Source organism: Athene cunicularia, assembly GCF_003259725.1.
Source record: "Athene cunicularia isolate RWA chromosome 8 unlocalized genomic scaffold, athCun1 chr8_part1, whole genome shotgun sequence".
NCBI classification, from domain to species: Eukaryota; Metazoa; Chordata; class Aves; order Strigiformes; family Strigidae; genus Athene; species Athene cunicularia.
Genome location: NW_020799109.1, coordinates 32,436,901 through 32,463,007, shown reverse-complemented (window position 1 = coordinate 32,463,007; position 26,107 = coordinate 32,436,901). Strand labels below are relative to the sequence as shown.

Genomic DNA, 26,107 nt, shown 5'->3' with positions numbered 1-26,107 from the left:
CATGGGTGCTGCTGGAGTGAGCCCTTGCTGCCTGAGGAGAAACAAGGCAAAAGTCTCATTTGATCTCAACTTCATGTGCTGTTTTAGCTTAGCTGGAGTAATATTGCTTTTCAGATCTTTATTTTATATGGAAAGAAAGCCTTTCTAAAGGGTTTAATGCTCTAGAATTGATAAATGTAATCCATCAACTGACAGGGAACAATAGACCTAGTGGTTTTACTATATGTTTAAAACCCATTCTATTATTTCCTTTAGAACAGTGGTTGGCAGGGGGTAGATTTGAAGCAAAACAATTTGGAGATAGCTTTATTACAGGCATTTGTTTTAAAGAATTCCCAAAGGAGGATGATACCAGGTAGAGTGGTAGGAGTGGGAACATGGCAGGATGAAAACATGGATGAATAGTGAGGCCTTTATAATGGCTCTTTTGATGACAGTGTAGCATTTTAGTAAATAAGCTTCACAGATAAATGACTCAAAGCCATACAAACCACCCCCTCCCACCCCCCACCCCCTTAAGACTGTATAATATTCTAGGAAAGGTTTTGTGTAATCTCTTGTGTGACTTTCAAACAAACTAAAACCTACACTTAGCAAAAGGTACTCATAAATAGAGGCCCATAAGCAAATGTGTGTGTGATATAGTAGACGTTAGTGATGGCTGTTGTTGAAACTCCAATGAAATAAAACTCTGGACAATTTAAAAAAGAAAAATGTCTAGATTATATGGAAGATAAGTACATATTAACTTTAATGGAGCTTGGAAAGTACTATATGGTCTGCTGAGGCAGCACTTCCATGTAAGCTACAGCTATATTAAATTGGCACCTCTCCAGTTCCATGCTTTTTTTTTTTTACCCTGACACCATAATTGTATGCCATTTTGTATGATAGTACTCAGCTGATCTGTTTGAGTTGTTTGGGGCACTAAACTAGCAGAAATCTATACACTTTTGAATTTTTCTATTTATTTATTTTTTGCTTGGGACCCAGACCCAGCTGGCTGAGCTAAATGAATGCCATTACTGGCACAAGGACAGGGCAGGAATGCCTGCCCAGGACTTGGAAAGAATGAAGTGCATGAGTGCCAAGACAGCTTAAGGTGAACTATCAGGAAATCACAGCTATAGGAAAACAGCTGGTTAGAATCACATTTGATACGAATTAGGAAAGCAATTGTTGAAGGGGCAGAGAGAAGCCTGTGGTACAGCTAGTGTGGTTGGGAAATGTTCAAATATGTGCTGCCATTGCTCACACACCCCAGTCCACAGCCCAGTTGACTTCAATTTGATGTCCTGCTGTTTCTTAGTATACAAAGACATGGCAAAAACCATGAATAAAGTTGATTCTGCTTCAGTTCTTTCTGGCAACTGTTGCTAGATACACTGAGGTTGAGCATGCTCACATCAGGCTTTTCCAGCTAGAGTGTATATATTCTTTCAGGCAAGAGACTCTTTTTTTATCAGTTAGTGAAGCTAGTGTCTGTTCAGAGGCACCTTTCCTTCACACTTACTTACAGCTGTTTCCAGAAAAATACATTATTTTTTGCAGCCATGTTTGTTTTGGGGATGTTTGTTCCCTTCTGTTTACTAAGAGCAGTTAATGATTGGTCAAAATCAAATGTGAGAGAAAGAAACCACAGAATGCTCTGTGTGCCTATAAGTGTTTCAGACGTGCAGAAGTTGGTAGTACCAGAATGGTGAGTTGCTAGATTTAGAATCACAGGTTTCAGTGTTGGGTATATAATTTTCAATTATTCCTTTTTGTTAAATGCTTTTAGTTTTGTTTTTACCATTTTTACTACTTCTATGAATCTGAAAGATAGCTCTTCACTTGAAATTTTCTTGATAATTTTGCATTTTCCTCATGTTCTCCAATTTTTTTCATCCTAGAAATTGGTCCAGTGACAATAACAACGGATCCCAAGAAATTTCAATTCGAACTTAGGGAACTTTATGTTCAGGTGAGTAACTTGTTTGTTGTCTTTGGTTCTGGCAAAAGCCCTGTTCACTCCCTCTGATCTTTTCTCTCATGTTGATGTTTCTGTTACAGTGCTTCATCAGGATGTAGCCTGTTTATCTCTGTCATTTTCTCTGCACAAATTGTCATCTTCCTGTCCTCTGGTGGTCTTAATTTATGATTAATTATTTTGTCTTAGTTTACATAATTGTATGGGGATTCAGTTCAGCAACATCAGAAAGAATAGTTAGATAATGCTAACATTTATTTTGCATTTTAATTAGTCCTGCCACTTGTTCACAGACACTTTTATGAACTGTTTTACTGTGTTTTTCATTAACTAGGTACAAAAGGACTCTAAGACCCTTTAAGTATTACTTAAATATTGTCTTTACTGCCCTGTGTTTCTTAGCACTGACTGATTCAAAGGCATTAGGTAGTTTCAGGTACAAAGAGTATGTGCAAACCCTGTGAGTTGCTTCTGGAGCTGTGCTCAAGAGATAAGTGGCAGTTTTTGAACTCGCACACCAGTATGTCTCCCTTGGTGATCTTCCTCTGGGTGAGAATGAACCACAAGTGAGATCTGGATTGGGTGATGGAAAGAAAGTCAAGTATTGGAATGGAGTTACCCTTACTGAAAGAAAATATGATCCTATTGTCTTGTCTTTTAGTCAACTAAAATGTTTAAGAACCTTGCTGGAGAGTCAATAGTGCCAGACAGACACTCCCTTATAAACTGGCACATGGTGTAATCCCTGTAATAAAAGATTGTTTAGAAGCCAATAGTGCTAGTTTGGGAAGAATAAATAGTTTAAAAGTTGGCAGAAAGATCAAAATTCAGAGAAAACAATAGTAAATTTTCAAGGAGGCAGAAAATGCCAGTTGTTATGCTTTTCTCCATCATAGGGAAACAAACTTTAATAATCCTTTTAGTCTTCAGTTTTTGTTTTCCAAATAGATATACTGGAAAATAATTGCAGATATATCTAAAAGGCATATGATGAAGCTTTTAGGAATTTAAAACTCTTAATTTACAAGTTGTTTAAAAGTTACTGTCTAATGAATTTAAGATTTCTTTAATCCTGATTGATTGCATATTTCATAATTACTTTCGAGATGTGCTCATTCAGCTTAAATAAGACTTCCACTGATTTACATTCATTCATTATATAGGTGAAGGGCCAAAATATAAAGTGATTAGAACAGGACTGATAGGTCATCTTGTAGTAGTTCTCCCAGAAAATGTGAATGCTTACTACATGTTTGTTATTAGCATTTTTCCTAGAAAGAAAGTTAAAAAGTGTAAGAATGAATAGTTTGGAGGTAGGGGAAATATTAAGGGTTGGTTCATTTTGAAAAAAGGGTGTAGAGCAAATATTCCCATTAATGAACAAAATCAAAATGAAGGTGGAGATAAATTATTTTAAAGAGTCTTTGGTCTACTGTGTTTTATACCTAAATATGGTCTCCAGGAATACTGCAAAACTTGTTCCCCCTGGACATCAGGATAAGATTGATCTTCTTTTCCAGCAAAATTCATTTGGTCACAGGGTAATTGGAAGGTCTGTACATGACACTAGAAATAGGCTTTTGCCCGGAATTTAACATCAGGTAAAAATTAGTCTGTATACATTTCACTGAAGAAAGCAGGCCCTGTTCTTTTACACTCAAAGTGATAAAGGAAGTGTTCCTTTGACATGTCACATGTTGATCCTATATTGCCTGTGTTTCATCTGTAATTAATTGTGAATCATTCTTATGGACAGTAGGATGATAACTTGTACTTGGGCAGCAGTGGCTTATTTTTTTAACGAGTTAAGCAGATTTTTTTGTGTATTCTCATATTAAATACAGTTTTCACAACTGACACTTATTTGAATAAGCAATATACTTAAATCTAGTCTATATAAAAATCTTTTAAAGTGTATTCCTGTAGTTTGTGTTATATGATCCTATAATACAGATGCCAATACACTTGCATCAGCTGTTATGAAAAGGCCTTATTTGAGTATTTCTGTGTAAAATTTACAACTTAATGAAAGTAGTGTTGTGTAAGAGTTGATAGCACTTTTTAAATCGAATACTAAATTTTATCTGCTTGTAAGTAGATGCAAGCGATTTAAGTAAATAGTTATATAGATTTTAAATTTAGACCTAAGAAATGCCATATGATCTGAGCTAACAGCCTAAATTTGTATGTCCTGTCCAAACTGAATGGAAAATGAGATTTGAGCTTTACTTACCTATACCTTCCCAGAAAATTTCACAAGGTAATTGTAACCATATTTAATTGCAGTTTGGAGAGAAAGGCAGGAAACGTTTAAAGGAAAATTTTATTTATTTTTAAAATAAAGCTAATACATTTCTGTTTCACAATTCTACTTAGATGCCTTTTGAGAATACATCTCTTCTGCATTATGAGAATAATAAAGTTTATGCTTGTTCTCAGAATAACCATTTAGCTCATCAGTGCTTTTCCTATTATATGTAGAAAATAGATACTGCCATGTAGAATATTACATGAGACATTCTAGTAGAGATTTTCCTATTTCAAGTAGGTATCTGTAGAAATTAGCTGTTATCTTGATGTTGCCTATAAATTAAAGCTTTATGTGGAAGAATCTTTCCTGCTTTTGCAAAGTGAATATCATGGTCAGCAAACGAAATAACTGGCCTATGCAGATCTGTCCCATAGGACTGTATAAGCACTGTCAAGATAACATTCTGACATGTGTCAAAAACATTTCAAGAATGATATCTTGAATTTTAGGCTGTCTGGAGTCTACCACTTGCTTTTCCCACAAAAGTAAGACTATGTTTAGAAAGGACTGACTTATAAAAAGAACAGCGGTGATGTACCTATTCTTTAATGTAGAGGAGTTTTTTGATATTCTTGCTTTGAAATTGGTTTAAAGATAGCAATAGATCAAAAGTTATTACTGACATGAAGATTTCATTGGGGATAGCTGAAACTCTTAAGGGGTGGGGGACTGTGGAAGGCAAGGCTTTTTTTCTGGTTATTTTGAATGTTTAACCTCAAAACAATTATTGATGGCATCTTGAGAATTAAAAGTAGATGCAACAATTGCATTTTTTTTCTTCCTTCCCAGTGTGTGGAGATTTGTGTCTAAGTATGTATGAAGGCATGTCAGTTACGGAAATAAAAGATATAACTTTTAATCTTGAAAGTGCAGAGATCTGTTGCTGTTTACAGGGGCAGGTTTTACAGTTTGTATGCAGCTCTTTGGAAAGTTCCATCTTCAATATGCCAAATTAAATGTTATGTATGTTAAAATGAACTTTTATTTAAACAGTATCTTCCTCTAATCTTTAGAAGAGAAATTGATCCTTTCATATAAAGTCATACTTGGAACCATTTTGACTGGATGAACATATGGTGTGAAAAACCTCCAGCTGCACAGCTGTCTCCTTAGCAGTACAGGTCACTGGCAGCATATCACCTGTGCCCCCTCTGCTTAGCTCCCTGCACTGGCTGCCCTGCAGTGTGAGGTCTAGGTCAAGTTCTTGCTTTTCTGGTATTCAAAGGTCCTCCTGGAGTTCAGCACTGCTTGGCTGAGATCATTTCCCATCTGCATTGATGACCATGACCTCACATGACTGCTGCGTACTACCAGAGCAATTAAATTCTTAGCCAGTAAGGGAGTGTGTGAGTATAGGAAATGGAGCTGTCACAAGAGCTGGAGTTAAACAAAACATGGTGCTCCCAGAAAAGATGAGAGACTGACACACCAACCATTTTCAGGGCTAACCACAACCCTTCCTTTGACTTTATTTTCCCTAAGGAATTGTTGCAGTTGCTGCTTGTGAGTGTGTCTGACAGCACTCTATAGCAACCCTATGATGATTAGGATAAAAAATTTATTAGAAGCTGAGGTAGTATGTCTTGAATGTAAAAGTTATTTGTTATGTTTTTTTTCTTACAAAAGTGCTTTGTTTTTCTTGATTGTGAACAGGGTGGTGGAGATTGTCCAGAGATGAGCATTGGAGCAATAAAGATTGCTCTAGAAATTTCTCTTCCTGGTTCTTTCATCTATGTATTTACTGATGCACGATCCAAAGATTATAGACTTACCCATGAAGTACTTCAACTCATCCAACAGAAACAATCACAGGTACAGAAGGGGTTTACATTCTGAGCTAGTTTATATGTTTAATGCCCTGTTTTCTCAATATTGAAGGGTAAAATTATTCTGTGTGAGACTCAGTGAAATATTTTTACAGAAGGGACCATAATAGTGCCATTTTAGGGAACTTTTTAAAGTAGAGAGTTAACTGATCTGGTTAGAAAAAACTTAAAGGAATATCCCTTTTAATATTGTGAATTAAATAGTGCAACTGAACCTTCTACCAGTACATGTATTCTTGATCAGCTTACCACTTATGTGGATGTTTTAATATTGCTTTGAAATAAGTATTCTGTAAAGTACAAGTGCTGATAGATGGGTAACATTTCTAAAGTGATTCTTTTCTGTTCCTTTTCCTCTTCATTATTTTTACCATCAGTAGTAAGTTCAATATGGCTGTCCTTCATGCAAAGTAATACAAACCCATGCCAACTGAAACAATTCTTTTGTTGTTATGCATTATGTCTTAATGCTGTCTTTACAGTGCTTTCCTGAAAGTTGCACCATGTGCCAAGTGATTTTTTTTTTTTTTTTTTTTTTTTTTTTTTTTTTTTTAATGCAGGTAGTATTTGTGCTGACTGGAGACTGTGATGACAGGGATCATATTGGGTACAAAGTCTATGAAGAAATTGCCTCAACGAGTTCTGGTCAAGTTTTTCACTTAGACAAAAAACAAGTTAATGAGGTAACTTTGCTTGAATTTGGCAATATGTAGAGAATACAAGGCAGGGGCTTATACTTTAAAGTATAAATGGTCTGCTTGTGGGTTATGGAGCATAAGGGGAAATTCTAACTGTTCTACTGTTGGTATGTGGATTCTGCTCTACATTTCCCTTCCTTCTTTTTCCGTCTGCTATATCAGAATGCAATTCTGCAACCTTTATTTGTTAGGGAAGTGTGAACTGTCATATCTAAACAGAACCTCACCAACTTCTGTCTGCCTGTGCCAGAAGGGTTCCAGGAGGAGAGCCTTTAAAATAAGGAGCAGTTCTCTATTCTGAGTAGACCAGTGGCTTTCTACTTTAAGAGTTAAGTCTCATTCAATTTGTTAACAAGCAAAGGATTGCTGATAAGCCTGGACAAAAATGTTTCTTACATTATGGACAGATAAATGTGAGTTAGCAGGTTTCCATTGTTCACAAAGTAACTGTGGTAACTTTTAAAATGAGGTTATTGTTTCAATACTTTTGACAGCTCTGCTGACCTACTGGTAAATGTGATTGCTGACCCACAGCTTTGAATGACTATTTTATTTGAAAACTCCAGTGAGTCTTAGGCAGAAATGAAACTTCAATAGTGAATGAGAAAATAATTTGGAGAGAGATGAAACCACATTTTCGTTATCTGGGGAGTTGGAATTGTTTATAAATGTTGTAAACACTTCCCTTTTACTTCCTGTTACAGGCAATAACTAGATGATTTTTTAAAATTAAAAATTTACTTCGGTTTGTTCCTTTTTCTTTCTTGCTTAGAACTTGGACAATGAAACCTGTTGGAAATAAATTGGTCTTCTACTGTTGTTGCCTAGAAAAATTAGAGTTCTTATTGGGATGTTATAAAGTATTGGCAATGATGTGAAGGTGATTAAAAGGAGGAACTTCCCAGAGGATTTATCCCCCAAAAGTTAAATAGATTAAAAGTAACCAGAAAATAAATTAGCTGTTCTGACTGTGCAGTTCCTGACCTACATTTTGTTATTTGCATACAAAGGATAAAATTTGTCTCTGTGAGTCTCCATGCAATCCCTTTATACAGAAGAGACTGTGGTACTCCTGATGGGAAATGCTCTTTGTCATGACTGCAGTTTTAGGTTAGAGTTATTTGACTGTTTTGGGTCTGTTTTCTTCTGCCTGTAGGAGGTAGAAGTGAGCAGAAAAAGCCACTTGTAGGTTCTGAGCAACACCATGTTTTTAAGTGGAGCTGGCATGCACTGTTTTGTCAGCTGCCTGCCTCTGCTTTCTGGACTCGTTGGCGTGTTCCTTGTTTCTAAGAATACCAGCTTCTGCTTGGATGGTTAGTCTGTCTTTGAGTTTTGAGTAAGTCTTGAAGCAGGGGGTTTCAGTAGCCACTTTCACCTCCTTTCTGCTTCATCTCATTTTCTTTGAGCAAAAAATGGGGTCCTCATCTGTGAGCTAGGAAGCCCATGGCCTGCATAAGAGCAAGAGATTGAGATCAACAAGTGATATCAGTAGGTGCTATTCTTGCAGGGTTTTTTTGAGGGGGAGGGAAGAGTATGGTGCTTTATGTAACTGTGCCTCCTTTCAGTGGTCATAGGCTGTAAGAAATTGCCTAGGTAAAAAACCCCACCTCTAAATCACTTCCAGAAGTCTTCCATGATAATTGCTGAACAATTTGCATTAAAACCAAAAGACTGAAATAATCTTAGTGCGGATTACTACATCTCCTGTTCATTTGCATCAGCTGTTTTACTGTATATCCTTCAGGCAAGATTCAACAGAAATAAAACCTGCCCTCCTTTTTATTTGAGTAGTCAATGGTGTGTGAAGAACAAATTTTATGAATACTAAAACATATTCATTGTTTTGGGCCTAAGATAGCTAATGCTGAATTGTAGATTAGGAAAGAGCTATAAAGTCACTGACACTGAATACCCTGCCAAACCAATGTCTTGTTTTGTTAAAACATTTTTGATTGTTCTACCCCCAAAAAACCCAAAGCTATTTTTAGTGTATAAAGTTTCAAACTGTTACTCTTATGCTTGTTCTTTGTGCATTAAGTGCAGAATGAAGCAATATTATAAGCTATCTACAAGGAAACAAAACAAAACAATACTTGATACCCAGTGCTTGTGTTATCGAGAAGACTAGGAAAACTTACTGCCTTTTTTCACTTATGAAAAAGATGTTATGATCTCAAATACTACAGTTAACTTAGTCAAATTTATTGTTGATTGACAAAGTTGTAGTGGGTTCAGTCCAGCAAAGTGTGAAATGTGTAAGTAACTCTACTTGTTGAATGAATCTCTTCTAACAGTATGAGAGGAAGGCTGTATTTTGATAAACTTGTCATGGTTTCTATGCATTAGATTAACAAGAATAATCTTAAAGTCCAAAGCATAAGTTTTAGTTTTATTATCTAAAACTCTTCTAGATTTTTTTTTTTTCCTTTTATTTGGGGTATCAGCTCTACCATCATCTCCAGAGGTAACTCTGTACTCAAAAAACATGACAGGTTTCTAATAGTGAGAGGTCAAATACATTTTCATCATACTCGGTGACATTTGATTAATTACCTGATTCCAGGTCTATAAGGGAGGAAAAGTATTTTGTGGTCAGGGTCCTTAAAAGGGAAAGGTTTGTTGTTCAAATTTTGATTTTGAAGTTCTACTTCCATTAACAACTTGTGAATACTACCGTACTTAACTACAAATTAAAGTTTTCATCTTCACTTTGAAATTTTTCAAACTACTCTCTAGTTTTGATTTTTTTTGTTTTTTAATCCTATTGTATCAATTTGAAAATGAATGTCCTTCTGTCTAAAGGAATGGTAGCATTCTCATTTTGTCTCTAGTGTCTCGGAAAGGTTATTGTGCTTGTTTTGTCAGAACATTTCAGTCCTAATCTTGAAAGGTGTTTCTCTAGGGTGAGATTTCTTTGGCTGCAGTGAGGTTACATGCTGCTTTTGTAGGCTCAGAGCTTAATTTGTAGTAATTGCTCAAAATTAAAATGCATTGAGAATACTCCTCAAATGTGGGGTAAATGATCCTGTTATGAACAGGTTCTATGTTTTCATAACAGTATCCAATTTTATTTGTGTCTTTCCAGAAGGTACTGATTGTGACTTGAACTGAGGTTATATTACACCACACTTACTTATTCCCCTCATAGAGTACTGTAAGGAAAATCCTGTAAATGATTCTGATGCCCAAAAGGTTGTACTGATGCCAGAACTGGTGGTAAGATGAACAGTGATGATCAGAGTATGAATATAGTATAGCTTAAAAATAGTAGAGATTAGTTAGTCATTGGTTGTTTAGATCACACCTCCAGGTTATTTTGATTCTTTGTAGTAAAAATGAGTCATTGCTGTGCCTGAGTTGGACTGATTGGTATGGCTAAAGCAGAGAGTTCACAAGACCTGAGCTAGTGAATAGTAGTTTTCCATTTCTTTTATTATCGAAACACTTTATTTTTTTTATTTTTATTCTAACATTCCTGTAAGAAGGGAAAGCTTTCCCTAGGCTGCTTAAAAATACACCTTTCTTACTGGTTTTTAGAATAAGTAGGATGTTCCATATACACAGCATTGATAGGAGGAGAACTGAGAGTGACATGGCATTAACTTTGGAAAAAGGGAGTGGTGTTCAGCAACTTGAAAGGTGGATGAGACTAGATGAGGAAAAAAAAAGAGGTTGAATTTTGATTGAGAAGCCTTCCTAACTTTGAAGAGCTTGAGTTTCGACATGGAGGAATGTTTCAGTTGTATGTTTTTTATATGTGTAATTGTTACATGTATAATTGATTATTTTCATAGTATAATCTTCACATGTACTTTCTCAGTCATAATTTTAGATGTCCATTTAAGAGAATTAAGATATTTTTCTCTTTGGGTGAAAGTATGAACCTACATTTACTTAAGGGATGAAAGAGTTAACTTCAAATCCTATTGCTTTGACTGTTTGAGAAATATTCTTGAGACCCAGAATAAACAAATGGGAATAGAGACCATGCTCTATAGATCTTCCAGGTTTCAATATGCACTCCAAGACATGACCTGCCAGCAGGGCAGGCTGCAAGAGCAAATTCTCTGGAGAAGTGTTATAAATTATTTCTGTATTTGCCCTTCCCCATATTATAATATTCATCAATTTACATTTTGGCAGAACAACAAAAGCTGCTGTTGTTTTGGGAGCTTTTTGTAAGTGTCCCAAAGGAAAATAGTCATCTACTTCCAAACCAGTGTTACAGCAGTGTTGCAAACCTCTTTGGAATGACAGAGTTGGGAAATGGATCTCCAGAATTGCCTATTGAACTTTGGGGAAAAATTTAACTATACAAGCAAGTTACTGCCAGACTTAAGACAGCCGGGTCATTCTGTTGCCTTCCATTTTCATTTTTGAACTTGAAAAACTCTCAAAAACTACAGTCGGATTCCACTCTGAATTTAAGACCCTTACTCTTTCTCAATAAGTTTTACTTCTGCTACATGCTTGGATTGAAAACAAAAGTGTTCTTGCTTTCTTTTTTCTGAAATGGCAGTTGCACAACATAATTCTTCCCTGGCATGATGCATTTTATTTTTAAGGGCAATTTATGCTATAAGAGAACTCCTTAGTAGCCTCGGGGTCATCAGCCAGTCTGCGTACAATTAATAAACTGGAATTTTAGCTGAGGTTTACAGCAGTTGCTGTAGTATCTGTCATTGCTGTATCTATTCGCATAACACTGAGATAGAAATGTAGTGTTTTTCAAGGAGTGTGAAGAGATTAAGGTGATGTGGCTAATGTAACAATTAGGCAGTTATACAAAGTAATTGCACAACTGAAAATACAAGAATAGGACAGAACCCTTGTCAGTTTAGTCAATGTACAGTTATAGGAACCAAAGGTTCTAAACCTCATACTTTATATAACTAGATCAATACTTATTAAATAAGGAATACATTTCCATGTGCCTAAGGTCAGGCTTAGTTGGCATAATGTGTGCTTGAGAGCCTGTGCCTAATATTTAGTGTTGATTGAACTTCCCTGAAGATCTTGAGCCAGCCCCACTTTACTTTGTAGTCATGGTAGGGTAAAATATAAAATGTGATTGCTTGCTCTTCAGAAATATTACCCGATTTTGTAGACCTACTTATTTTTGCTTCATAGATTTTAAAAGTGGAAGATGCAAACTCTTAAGATTTCCCCCCCCCCCCAATGTAAGAAATGATGGGAACTACAGAAGTAGGAGGCACTTCTTTAGAATCTTGGCAGTGATTTGTATTCATGCCCTCATCTGACTAGCTACCTGTTGGAATGAAAGAAGAAAGACCAAACTCCCATTAAAGGTATATGGGGTAGAAGAGTTCAATCCACTAACCACTAGCTCCTTAGGAAAAATCTATGCTGACTGGTCTGTTATGTTGCGCTTCATGTGCCCAGAAAGACAACAAATAACTGTGTGTCATTAACACTAAAAGATAAGCAGAACCGGAAGAACCTTATGGTGTGCTTCAAGAGCAGATAAATGTTCTCATTCCATCAGATACACAGGTGGAAACCTAGTGTCCTTGAAATTTGTTACACATCTGAGATAAAACTATGACAATCCTTGTCTTTTACATCTATTCCATTAGCTAAATTATCAAAGTATAGCAAATGAGTAAAGGTGTTTAGAAAGCTCTTGCATAGTGGAAAACTGTTTTCATTAAGAACAAAAAACCAACTTGGTAAAGATTTAAAGATTTCAGCTCAGTCTTTGTTCTGGATTTAGATTGGATCTTGGTAAATGTTCAAATATTTTTACATCCCCAGAATTTGTTTTCATTGCCTGCAAATTATCTAGTTCCAGTAGGGACCACAAAACTTAGTGTGTACTCAGCCATCCAGCTGAAAATTCCCTTAACTCAAACTCAGCTGGTTTAAATTGATCTAAAAATCCAAGACTGAGTTGTTTTTTTTTCTGTTGAAGCTGACATTTTAAAACCTTCTGAAAGCAAAGGGATGTTTATATGCTAACTCAAACCTTAAACTAGTCTAGTGGATTTGGATAGTTTTCGAATGCGCATTCTTATTTGTCAGATGAGAGTCAAAGATGGGAGCAGAGGGAAGAGGGTGGAGATAAGGGAAAATGTTTCCTTCTCTTGGAAGGAGAACATAGCTAATTCTCTATGTTGAGATTTCTTAAGGAGTCTAGTGATAAGTTTTGGCGGTCTTCAGTATGTGAATGCCTTTTTGTGTACTAGTAGCTGTATGTTCAAAGTGTTATGTCTCAGATACGTCATCTCTCTGACTTTCTTAAGAAGTAGTTTAATTGACAGACTTTCCCAGCTACACCAGGAAATGCTGTAAGGAATCACATTCAATATGTAATGTTGTAAATCAATCAAATCACATCCCTGATTTATGTCTTCTGAAATGTCATTTGTGAATTCATGTAGACTTGTTTCTGGTTTTATGCAGACGTCTGGATCACGTAGCGGTAGTTCAAGCTGCACTTTGACGAAGTGGTATAGAAGCTAACCCCTTGGACCCGTGTTTTCCATTAGTAATGGATTTAGTGAGACAGCTAAATATGTGCCCTTCAGGTTAGATTTTTGACCCAATTTGATTGTGTACCAATTAACTATTTACTGGCTTTTATCAGGGATGCTTAACTCCCTTTTCTGCTAAGATGTATCCCCACTGTGATGACAACCAGCCTGGTGACATGCAGTGAACTCTGTGCTAGATTGTCTCAACAAAGAAACTAAAAACTTAGTTTGTTTCCTTCCATGCCCAAAAGTGGTGGTTCCCTCATCTCTGCAGAACATGCCCAAGATGTGCTGACAGTCTGTGATTTGAAGAAAGGTGGCCCAGCAGAGGTCGAACCAGTCTTTTTATGCCATATATGTCTTTTTCTGTCCAAAGACCAGCAATTTCCCTTAAAAGAATCAGAGTAGCATCACAGTTGCAAGTACACTGATTGTTTCAGCAACAGACCTGTGAGGAGTTGTGTGAGGCAGGCTCCTTTCTTCCAGCTATTTGAATTGGTGTTGATATTTTTGTGTCAGGGTTGTTTGAATTGACTTTATGGTTAACAGAAACTACTTTTTTTTTTTTTTTTGTCATTGACAGGCTAAAGGAGAAAAAGAAGATTGGATTTACTTCAATTTCTTTACTGAAAATTCCTTTTCTAATTTGCAAGTGTTCTTTATTCTTCTCTTGAAGCACACTAGGCTGCTGTACATCATTAACTATTGCTTGTGTTTGCAGTGATAGGCTACAAGGCCTCATATAATTACCTTTGAAAGAAAGTAAGCTTTTGGAACAATTTCCATGGCTCAGCCTGTCTGCCAAAAAGGATATCTGGGGCTCACAAAAGTATTTGTTTTGATTAGATTTTTGTTTTGAAATAAATGGTTGCATGCTGATAAATTTTCCACTGGACAGCCTTCCTGCTTGCCTCCCCCAAATTTGTTTCAGTAACATGTTCCAGCAGTGGCTTGAAGTGAACTATGCTGTGTGAAAGTCAGAGTTGTTGTAAAGGAGAGTAACATTATGTAGTAAACTGAGATGCAGTTAGGAAAAAAGCCCCACAACAAACACAAGTTTTAAAGCTGGAAGGACCTGTCTGAAATTCTTTTGCTGAATTTGTGTGCTATGGAGTATTGGTGACTGTGGTTTAAGACATTTTGCTCCTCTTTGGGTTGTTTTCAATCCAGATCCTTTAATGAGGATCCTTTTAATTTAATTAATGATTCTAATGATTGGCTTGCAGCCTGACCCCAGAAACAAATAAGTAGGGGCAGTGAACCTTAAGAAGGAGAATGAGCAATGGCTAGGAGGGAAGAGAAGAATTATTTATGCTGTTTTCACCTCAGAAACAATTCCTTCATGTGCCTGTACATATGAGCTACAACATATAAAACCTGAGCACCCCAAGGAAGTAAGAAATGGCAAGATGATAATTTGACTCCAGGTGCATTTTATAATCAGCATGCCTGATGTTAGGCATTGTTTTATAACTTCTGGTAAGAGCTGCTGGAATAGTATTGCCAGTACTCTGATTTTAAGACGCATTTTTCTTGTTGTAGTTGCTGTCAAAGTTCAACAAAGTGCTTTGGGATCACTGAGATCATGTATGCTCTCAATTAGTAATTTTATCATTAGAATTCTAACAAACTCTGTTCTCATTCAGTGCGGGAGCAGCTTAGAGCAATGCTGAACCAGTATCTTGTGTTGGTTTTATAATGCGGAGAGATGGTTTGTAAGCTTTAGTAGTGCTGAGAGATTGACCTGGATAGAATTGCGTGTTCTTCCCATCTTTATTTTCTATTCTAGGTTATTTTCACTGTAAAATAGAGGCTTTAATAGAAAACTGGACAAATGAGAGGATCTTCTCTCCTGAGGCTAGAGTATGAGAGTGAGCTAAATTGCTGAAGCTTGGATCTTCTCTTTCCAACTGTGAGAACTCTTTCCAGTGCACAGAACTGGTCTAGGAGTGCTGGATGGGTGGGCTCCTGTCTCCACCCTGTTGGTTGCTGCTCAGGAAGAGGTGTGTCAGGTTGATGGTCATGAGTTGAGAACGAGGTAGTGATGACTAGAAGACCCAAAAAATATTCAAAATGTCACATAATTTTGTTGTTGTGTTTTTTCAAAAAAAATTAATTTGGTAATAAAAGACTTTTTCTCCCATTCATATCTATATTATAATGTCATTCTACCAAACTTTCAGCTACGTAATATTAACCCTTCTGAGCTTATGAAAAAATTTTGTGTATAAATACTAATGTGATTCTAATTCTTATATATATTGGCAAAGCTTCTGCAATGATGCCTTACCTTGTAACTTGATTTATTTTGCTTAAGTCTCTTGAATTAAGCTAGACTGGAAAATTCCTTCCTACTGAAAATTCACATAAGTTCATTAAGTTTTACTGTTTGTTTAAAAATTTACCTGTGGAGTTGAGATCCTGTAATTAAATGGAAACTTTTCTATATACCTAGTACAAAAAAAAGTGTCATCTCAGTGTATGTAAGTAGAACAGATCTGAAATTTCTTTTGGAGCAGTTCTGGATCCAAATGTATAATTTCTAAAGGTAAAACTTAAATTAGCTGGATCTTTTTGAAGACTTGTGATTTTTGTTCCAGACTTATCTAAACAGAGCTGCTAAATAGCTGGTGTCACTAGCTGTTGCAGAAACTGTATTTCTCTCTTGGGTCATGTTACTTTAGGGATTTTGAGTAGTACATTTAATTTTACTGTGACGTCTGTATGCTTCTTTGAAAGTCTGGCTAAGTACCTTGCTTATACAGACCCTTGTGAAGAGGGCACATATCACTGTTACCTGGTCAATGCTGTTTCACTTCACACTGTGTTGGGAGCATTCGTCACATCTCAGGTGAGGCATTACTAGTAGTACAGGGATAAGAATTTGTGAAAATGTGTCCTCACCATTTCAAATGCCTTTTGAATGATGTCTCCATTTGTTTAAACTTCTTTCACATTTGTATAAAGGTTGCTTGGTGTTCACAGTATAAGAACAAGTATGTAAAACAGGCTGGAATTTAGTTTCTATCACAAAGTTATCTTGCACAGAAACCTATGGTATAAGCCATTTTTTTTTTTTTAAAATGGGGAGAAAATATGTAAATTATGCCTAACAAGCCAAGGAAGTGAGGTGCTTTTGGGCTAGTGTGTTGAATTGGGTCCTAGAGCTAAGGACTTATTCTTGGCCCTCCATTGCTGATGGATGACATGTCTAGGTTATTGTTGGTTTCCAAGTCTTGTATACCAACCAGTTGTACTGGCATAATTGAAAACTCCTTTAAAAGATGTTTCTGAATGCAGCCATGGTTAACTGTGATGTAAAATCATGGTTCAATATTACTGTGAATCACATTCACAATGTTAGACAAAACCCATATTGCTTCAGTGGGATTAACGTACAGAGCTGATGTAGTATATTCCTCTTTCCTCTCCCCAGTGCCACAGGGCTTATGGTCAGTACACAGGGGTTTCTCTCTGCTGCTCTTTCTTCCTCACACTCTTCTTCACTGTGATCTCTCCCATGGGCTGCAGTCATGTCAGGAAAAAGCTTATGTGGGGTTCTCCACATGCTGAAGGGAAATACCCTCAGGCTGCAGGGAGATCTCTGCTCCTGTACCTGCAGGACCATGTCCCCTCCTTCTCTTGCCTGAGTACTCTAGGAGTGTATTTCACACTTTTTTTTTCCCCTCACCCTTCACTGCCTAAGCAGCACTTTGCCCTTTCTTCAGTGCATTTACGCAGTGGTGCCACCAGCATGGCTGAAGAGCTCAGCTGTGGCTGAGGCAGGGCTGTTGCAGAACCGACTGGGGCAGACTCTGATCTCCTCACAGAGACCACCCTGATGTCAACACCTTGCCACTGAGACCAAGCATATGGATAAATCAGGTTCTTTCTATAAACAAATTTTGTAGTAGTGTCATCTGCCTGTATTGTTCTAATTTTATACTTAAGCGAAATATCATCTCATCTTTTGCCTGCCTGCCACAAACTTGAGGTGTAAACCCTGTATGATGTGCTCTGGGAAATCTGGCATCACTGGTGCTGACCTCCATTTCTGTTAGTCTGGGTCATATTACTGGTACTGGGTGATCTGATAGTGCTTAACTCCAGAGTTAGTAGCTGAAGGTATATAGGAGAGCCCTTAGACTCTGCCTGGGTTTTGGTTATCTTTGTTTTTTTGTTACTTGCACTTGAAATAGGTGATAATGTAGACCTCTGCTTTCCTCCTTTTTTAAAGAAAATATTTTTTATTTGATAATTACTGCTTAAAAATGTTTATGGACTATAATTCTGTAAGGCACAGATTTGGTATTGGTCACAAGAATTTCTCTTCTAAAGCATTATTCCCCTCTGACCTGTATGCTCTGTCTAACAGCATTTTGTATTAGGTACTCTAGAGGAAAAAAAAAAGTTTATAGATGGCAATTATTCAGTACATCTGGATGAAGGAGTTTTCCTTCTTGCTTCAGGCAACTAATAGTTAGCTGCTGATGAGAAATATGCATAGATTTGTATCCCTAATTCCTTTTTAAAGGTGTATTTGTGGATGTTGTGTATCCAGGTCTGTTTCTGACTCCTCCTCATACTGATCATGGCTTCAGTAATATCTTCTATTAAAATTGCATATTTTTAGGTATTGTTTTAAATATATTTGCCATAATGTGGCAAATAAGCCTATTTACTTCATAACTGATAACTGCGCTGGTAAGACAACATGGTTTTAGTCCTTGTTTTTCCAGGCTATCTGTTTTGTCTTACTATGTATATTGATTCTTAAATTGCATAGTAGAAGTTAAAGTATACCTTTGCTTTGATGTTGGTGCATTGTTTCCTGTAAATTCCTGGCATGCTGCTTTCCTTCTATATTCCTGTACTCTTGGGTGTTCCTGATACAAGTTGAAATTATGTTTGTGCTGACTCCAGAGTATCTTTGAAATGGATGCAGTGGGTGATTGTATTAGGCAAGTCCTTTACCCTGCTGTGTTTGTTCAGGGTGATATGGTAGCTGCATGTCATCAGACAATAGTCATAGGTGAAAGTACTCCTATTATAATAGAACTTAACATGGAATCTCTACATGACAGTAGAGGCAATATTTCAACAGCAAATACTGTTGACAATATAATAACAACTGTTATTTTCTCTTCTAGGTGTTAAAATGGGTTGAAGAAGCAGTTCAAGCCTCCAAAGTACATCTCTTGTCTACAGACCATTTGACCATGGCTGCAAATACTTGGCAGATCCCTTTTGATCCAAGTCTGAAAGAGGTTACAGTATCCTTGAGTGGTCCTTCACCAGGAATTGAAATTCATGATCCATTAGGTGAAGTTATTCCTCCTTTTGTGACAGCAGTGAAAAGTGAATGAAAAAGGACAAACAGTCTCTACTGTCTCTGATAGGGGAGGCTGTATTTGTGATTTGTAAATGTCTTTCACATTTTGAAAACCAGTATCAGATTTTTCAAGATACTTTAAAATTTTACTTTATTTTAAAAATACAAAATCTTTGGATATATGCACTGCTGATATTTAAATTGTTCTAGCTGTTCCATTTTTTTTTGACTGAGAGGAAACTGGAAATCCTCCCTATTCTGACCACTTCATCTCACCTCTATCTACCTTCTTACTGTTTGTCCTTACATTGAAAGTTTCTGGATGTTTTTGTTTTTCATGTATTTATGTAGTTACTGAATCATTATTTAGGGGTTATAGATGATGGGTTTTTATGTGGTGAAAGGTAAGCCAAGGTCTGGATACTTAGAACTGTGAGAACATCCAGAATCAAACCCAGTCCCATGTGCCCATCTCTAGTTGATAGGGATGTGCAGTGTGATAGGGAATGCAGTGACAGATTTGGTTGCTAATTTGTAATTGAAGATATTTTGAATAAATCTGTTGTTCATGCTTATATTGATGCCTTAGGAACCTGGAACAGCACTCCAGAAATATATTCAGATTGTACTTTGTATTCTCTGAATGACTTTTGGCTAAGGTTATAGCTTAAGTTTTAGTATCTTGGAAATACTTGGAAATACCCTGCAATATAATCTGGTCTGTCCTCTACTGAGGCATTCTTCTTTGTTTAGAGGAAAGAAATTTGCTCAGTGTCTCTCTTCGAACCATGTTAACACACAAACCTGGGTGCAACTGTCAGGCTTAGCTGGAGCTTTGACCTCATTTATGTGTTTTCTTATAGGTCAGCTCTGTGCATCTAAATCCACATAGTTTCAGTGATGTTAGTTGAGGCATGTCCAGTAAGTTCTTAAAAATTACCACTGAGACATCCCATTCCCAACTTTACCTTTCCCTTTAGCGTTCTAAAAGAGCAAGATGGGTTTTAGTGCTGATGGTGCTTCATAGTCAGCCCTGAGGGAGCAAAATGCCTCTATAGAGAACTAGTTCTTGTGTACAACCATCCATATGTTTGTATGTATAGGTATATATATCAAGTGTGGTATGGTGCAGTGAAAACTAGATCTCTTTTATTGATGTCTAGAATGGCTAACAGCCTAAATTCCCTGTGAGGATCTTGCATGCATTACACCAGTTAATCACATGCTAATGCCTATCTGCCAGAAGAACCTGGCTTATCAGTATTTTTACTTGTGCAGTTTATCCTGCTTGAAATAGGTCTAGAGGATGGAAGAGTGTGAGTGGGCTGGCAGGTAGGTCATGCTCTAAAGATCTCCTTTGAGGGAGTTTGCTTCTATGCTGCCTCCTTTCACTGAGAGCAGAGTATTTTCTGTGAAGAAGAGAATTTGTTTTACTTAGAGTTTCTGGGTTTCCCACAGCTCTGTATTTTTGTAGGCTGTATTAAGTTTCCGAAGTGAATGAAAAGAGGGAAAATAAACGAACATTTTTAATATTCTAGCAAAGAATTACAGGGAATTTAGACTTTTCTAAATGTCATTGACCACTAAGTAGCCAGTAAGTCAAGTATCAAAAATATATCAGTACAGAAGAACAATGTTGTATGTACTCTGTGTTCTTTTAAGCAATACTGTATTTACTGGGGTTTTCTTTACAGGTAAGCAGATCAGTAAAGGATCCGGACTGAATGAATTGCTAAATATCCACAACTCTGCAAAGGTAGTAAATGTCAAAGATCCAGAGCCTGGAACATGGACAATTAAGGTAATGTTACTGCAGAAATCATGTGTGCACTGCAACAGATGGAGAGCAATCCTACCTGCTGGTTCTGAGAGTTGTAGCAAGTAGCTAGCTCCCGAGTAAAGACACATTAATGTATTTTGTTCTGAAATAACAAAATGCCCTAGTGGTGAAAGAACCACTTAGATCTATGGTTTTACGGGATATTTTCTGGGTGACAGGGCTAGCTTCAGTGTTTGCTGTTGGTCACGTGTTCCTGTGCTGCCACATCATAATTGAGGCATGTGGTGAACAAGGTGTGTAAATGCAATAATCTACAAGAGCACTTATTACCTGTTGCTGCACAAAGAGCTTGGAGCTGTGAATTGAAGCCAGTGTAGCTGAAATCTTCACCGTTTATAGATTGATAAATGTATGTATAAAATTTAAATTAGAAACAGAAAATAGATTGCTTTGGCTAGCCTTAACCCCTAATTTAGCAGAGATTCCAGTTAACATAGTGTAGCAAGCCAAAAATTGCTTACCTACAACCATAATAAGGAAAGAGGGTGATCAAGAGCACTCTTAGAATAATCCAGTAAACTGGAAGATGAATCTTGCAATTTGGCTAGACTTAGGTAGCCTAATGTATGTATTAATAATTTTGGTTTATAAAGTATCCTTTATGTCACTTTAATCAACTGTTCAAAATCTAATTGTACCAAATGTGAATTAAATGTTTGCCCTATGGATAACACAGTATTTACATGAATTTAAGAACTAGCATTAACATTGTTTTTATGGCTAGATGCTCATGTTTCAAAACACTGGAAATGTATTGGCTAATAAATGATGCCCCCATTACCACGCCTCAAAATCTGTGCAAGACCTAACTGTGTTTATGTAGAAATCACACTATTTAGCTATGTTTTGTGGACAGATTATCTTCAAACTATTTAAATGAAGTTGAATCTGTACCTTGAGCTGGTTTGTAGGGGGCAGCATGCTGTGTCGTATGTGCTTAGAGTGGGGGAGAGGAAGGGAGGTATAATGAACTGTAAGTTTTACATCATCTCACCTCTGTGGTGTAATTGTAGCCTAAACTCACTCATGCTTTGTCTTGCTGTTGTATACTTCTTTACATAAAGCAGCATGATCCCAGCTATCCTCAATTGATGTGGAAACAATCATACTGGTATAGGTCCCTTCCAGCTGAACTATTCTATTCTACAAGTGTAAATACTATATTGTCATTTTTGGAGGGGAAGTCACCCGTGTAAGATACCTTTATAGCCAATTTCACAATGAGGTGTGCTGAATGGATGCATGTTGTGTATTGTCTGTGCTATATGCACAGATGCAGTTTGTAGAGGATCACTAATTCGCATACAGCACTGCAGGAAACTATTGATGCTGCTGCAGAACTGGAACTAGAAAAGCATGTTGAGTTCAGCAGCTTTATAGAGAATTGTTTGAATGTCTGTCTATGCTTTCAGGACCAGAAATGCTGAAAAACTTGTTACAGAGACACCCTGGTGGTCTGTTAAAAAAGTAAATAAATGGTTTGGGTCCTGCTGGACTTGGTAACTGGACATACTGAGAGAACTCTTCCTACAGTCAGTGCCTTAGTATTCAATTCTGTAGCTTGTTGGAAACTTAGGTTAATCGTGCATTGTAGTAAACATTCAGTGCCCTACAGCACAGAGAAACAGTGCAGAAAAAGCAAAAGCGCTGTGTGCTCTCTCCCTGGCCCTGCATGGCAGTTTCAAAGCCTTTTTGGATCTGAGCCATGTGGAACCACTTGTGTATGCCTGCACTGCCTTCCCCAAACGTCTGGATTCCAGGAATTGCTGAGAGAGGAGCTTGCCACTCTTATAGGCTCACTGTGTAGCACCCATCAGAGCTAATAAACTCTTCTAAAGCTGAGACTGGCACTTGGCATGGTGCAAACTGCCAAATGGCTCGACTGGAACCAGACCAGCATGCTCAGCTAGATGCAAACCAGTCCCAGTCAAAGCATCAGGCTGCTTGTGCAGTCAGGGTTTTTAAGGTTTTTGTTTTTTGAAGCTCAGCATAATGCTGTCACCAATTCCATGGAGAATAAAGCACATATTTTGGGTTTTAAAAAAAAAGTCTTGAATATAGCTGAAATATTTTAATTAACTTTCATGAGCAAACCAGGTCACGATTAGGCTTGTGCGAACAGCTTATATAGGCGCTTGTCATGTGGAAGTGCAAAAAATTGTCATTTTAGTATGGTGAGCTAAATAGTATTAGCTGCTACTAAATCAACTGGAGGGTAATCAGTCCAAGAGGATTCCACCTTAATCCGTGGACAAGTGTTAGTGCAGTTTCAGTGCTTGGTGAAGTCTTTTCAATTACAGGTTTGGGTAATATAAAACGCACAGAATGCAATCCAGTTGCCTCCGGTGCTACAGGAGGCCTCCAGTTCGCTTCAGGTACTTCAGGACATCAGATCTGTACATGCTAGTGTATTTTGTATAAATAAGTTTTCCTTTCAGGTTTGCTACAGTAACTTTGTTTTACAAAGTGACAGGAGCCCTTTCAAAGAGTAATGATGAGGTGAGCACGTGGATTTTCTCTCCACAGTGTATCAGTGAACAGTACAGGTTTGTGCAGAAGGAAGCATATTTCTTCAGAAAGATGGTCCTGCTGTTGCACGTGTTTTTCTGTGCCTCAGAGCTAGCTGTGAGATTAAATTTACTTGCTGGTCCTACTGCTGAGATACCGACCAAGAAGTGGGCCTCAACAGGAACAGCCTGACTCCGTTAGTAGGTGAAGAAACATCAGTTTGCTTTTGCTAAATCACTCCTGCAAAGACCTGTCCTATGGACTCCTCTTCAGAGAGGAGTAAAACTCAGAGCAGTTTAGGTGGTGTCCAACATGTTGCAAGTAAGTTACCCGCAAGCTCCAGGACAGCAGCATTAGAAAGCAGTTGTATTTAATTACTACTTAGAGGCCTTGCCTGCCCTGTGTTTCCAGCTGAAAAAGCTAGTGAGTGATGGAGGTGTGTCTGTGGGGAGAGGCAGGGGTGAGAAGCCATCAATTAGCTGCTGGTTTTTGTGGGGTTACTCAATAGGCTGTAGCTTTTCCAGCTCGGCAAAGCCGCAAAAACTTCCCTGCTGCACAGAGTTAAATGATGATCTGTGTGACTGAGGAAAGGAGAGGAAGAGCAATGAGAAATCAGCAGGAAGACATGGCTATTTTTGTGATCAAAGACATGTTTTAAATGACTGCTGTTATTATTCCCTTACACATGTGTAGTGAAATGCAGCTGGTTCCATGGAGTGTAATGACAAACCAGTCCAGAGTAATTTCCACTGCATAAGAATGTGACTTAAAGCCTAATTCAGTTATGTATCTCCATCACTGTAAATATATATAGCTGTAAATATCTATATATAAATAAATTAAAATAATTCAGTTATTGGGTTTTTCTGCTGTGTGAAAATTAAGAGTTTGTTTTACAAAACCCCATGCATTTTGTCATACATTTGTTTATAGATACATGCATTTTGGACAATTTTATTTTGTGTTGTTTGTAAGAAAGGAAAGCATTTTTTTACTAACATCTGTGACAAATATGCATTTGCTCTTTTTGTTATATTTGTCCAGTCTGGGAGGAAAACCACTAATGTACAATATCAGTGATCCATGTTAAATGACAAATAATGAAGAGGGTCTTGAGAAAGATACTAATTAGAAGGCAATCCTTTGGGATGAAATTTATTCTTTGGTGTTTGCGTAAGACTGCCAGCTCATAGGCATGGCAACAATAGCTGCATTTATTGTTACTAATATATGGTAAAACTTTATAAGGAGTATTCTAGCCTTAAAAATTGACAAGTATCCAAAGGTCTGAATAATTCATGAAGAGAAATAACTTCCCAATCTATTTTTCTATAGATTGCTTACTTGGCTTTAGTTGCTGGCTTGTTTTGTTTGCGTTAAGATTTTAAAGATTTTAGTTGTGACTGAACACTTAAAAAAATCTTTGAAAAGTTTATTCACACCACAAATTCCTTATACAGATGCACAAGCTATAAAAAGAAAAAACTGTCACTGAGTTTGTATAATGAAATTTTAACTGCCAGTTAACTCTTGATAACATGAGTTGTTTGGCACACTTAAATATTTCTTTGTATTGTTAACAGCTGGTTTATATAAAGGCTTTAGCAGTGATTTTTGAGGTGAAAGGCTAAATAGAAGCAAATAGAGGTTGTTTTAATCAGATAGTCATCAATTTGTCAGGGTATCTAAATGGCTGTCCCAAGGCAGTTAGTTATAAGAAACAACTGTTTAACATATGCAGCTGTATTAGAGGTGGTTACTAAACTGAAGGAATTATGTATTTGAGAATGGATCAGATAATACTCTGTAGCTAGATAAAGATCAGTGAAAAGATTTTAACATTGCAAGTCTTGTGTGCTGCATTGTCTCCCTGAACAAAAATTCAGAGTCAGTTCTACTAACTGCCGTTTTGATCTTGTCATAATATAGCTTAAATACCACACTTTACTGCCTTCTGAATCTTATTTTTTCCCCTGCTGTTCTGGTTTAAATTGTTTATGGGTTTATCATTAAGTCTGTCAAAATCTAACTCCACGCTCAGTGTGGTGCAGCTGTGTTTTGCCTTGGGGTTTTTTGTTTTTCCAACACGTGAAGGGTTTGGAAGTAGGTGAGGACAAAAAGCCTTGGATTCCTGTGTGCTCTTGGCAAGTAGCCGTTATCCTTTTCTTTCTCAGAATAGAATGATAGAAATAACTTAAAGAAGATAAAGTAATTATAAGACTGAGGACTTGCATATAAGCTCCCCTCTACACTCAAACAACATAAAGGGTTTTCAATAGTGGGTGGACAGGTGGAGGTTTTTTGTGATTTATTTTTTGCTGATTCAACCAGACTGACAAGGTGGAGGACTGGCAGCGGAGGTGAGAGGTACTTCTGCTTCCTCTGCTTTTCCACTGAGATTTTGGCTGGGAGAGAGAGGAACCCCTAATATACTGTATTGATTGAGGTTGGTCTGTACTTGCCACTTGTTTCACGATATGCAGTGCCTATGATGTTTGCATGTGCCTCATGGGTAAAATAAGTTTTGTGTATATTAAAAGGGAGCTTACTAAAAAATAAGGTAAGATTAAATTATTTTTGAACTGGAAGTAAATTGTTTGTACATATCTTAACAGAAACATCAGCATAAAATTTTTGCTGATGACTTCTGTTTCATTTAGTATTTTATAGTACACTTTATAATGGTGAAAATCCCAACTTTCAAAGAGTCTCCCATTACAGTCACTGGCATGTGACAAGTAGATGTTGATAGTGTATGTGGTGTGATTTACCTCCAAGACAAATTGTCTCTCTTTGCTGACCCCACAATTGTAGGGTCTGGTATCTAAAAGTAAAGCTTTGTTAAAGGTGTTTTTACTTACAGCTTTGGACATAACCCCCCTTTCTGTCTTGGTTTTAATGAAAGCTGAAGTCTATCTACAGATCTCAAATGGGTAGATCAGAAACTCTGCAATTCCTGAAATGTTAATTATGCACATGGTCTTTCACTCTTGCTTTTTCAGACTTCGAGCAGTGGCAGGCACTCTGTTCGCATCACAGGTCTCAGCACTATTGACTTTCGAACTGGGTTTTCTAGGAAGCCAACGTTAGAATTTAAAAAAACATCCAGCAGACCAGTGCAAGGTTTGT

At 37.1% G+C, this 26,107-nt stretch overlaps 1 protein-coding gene across 1 annotated transcript in view; it reads left to right on the top strand.

The window, feature by feature from the left end:
- HMCN1 (hemicentin 1) overlaps positions 1-26,107 on the top strand; it is a 209,226-nt gene that overhangs the window by 27,887 nt on the left and 155,232 nt on the right. The window contains exons 2-7 of the mRNA XM_026854028.1: positions 1,893-1,963; positions 5,934-6,092; positions 6,667-6,789; positions 18,449-18,620; positions 20,325-20,431; positions 25,981-26,101. Coding sequence (XP_026709829.1) covers positions 1,893-1,963; positions 5,934-6,092; positions 6,667-6,789; positions 18,449-18,620; positions 20,325-20,431; positions 25,981-26,101 — 753 coding nt within the window. The remainder of the gene's footprint in view (positions 1-1,892; positions 1,964-5,933; positions 6,093-6,666; positions 6,790-18,448; positions 18,621-20,324; positions 20,432-25,980; positions 26,102-26,107) is intronic.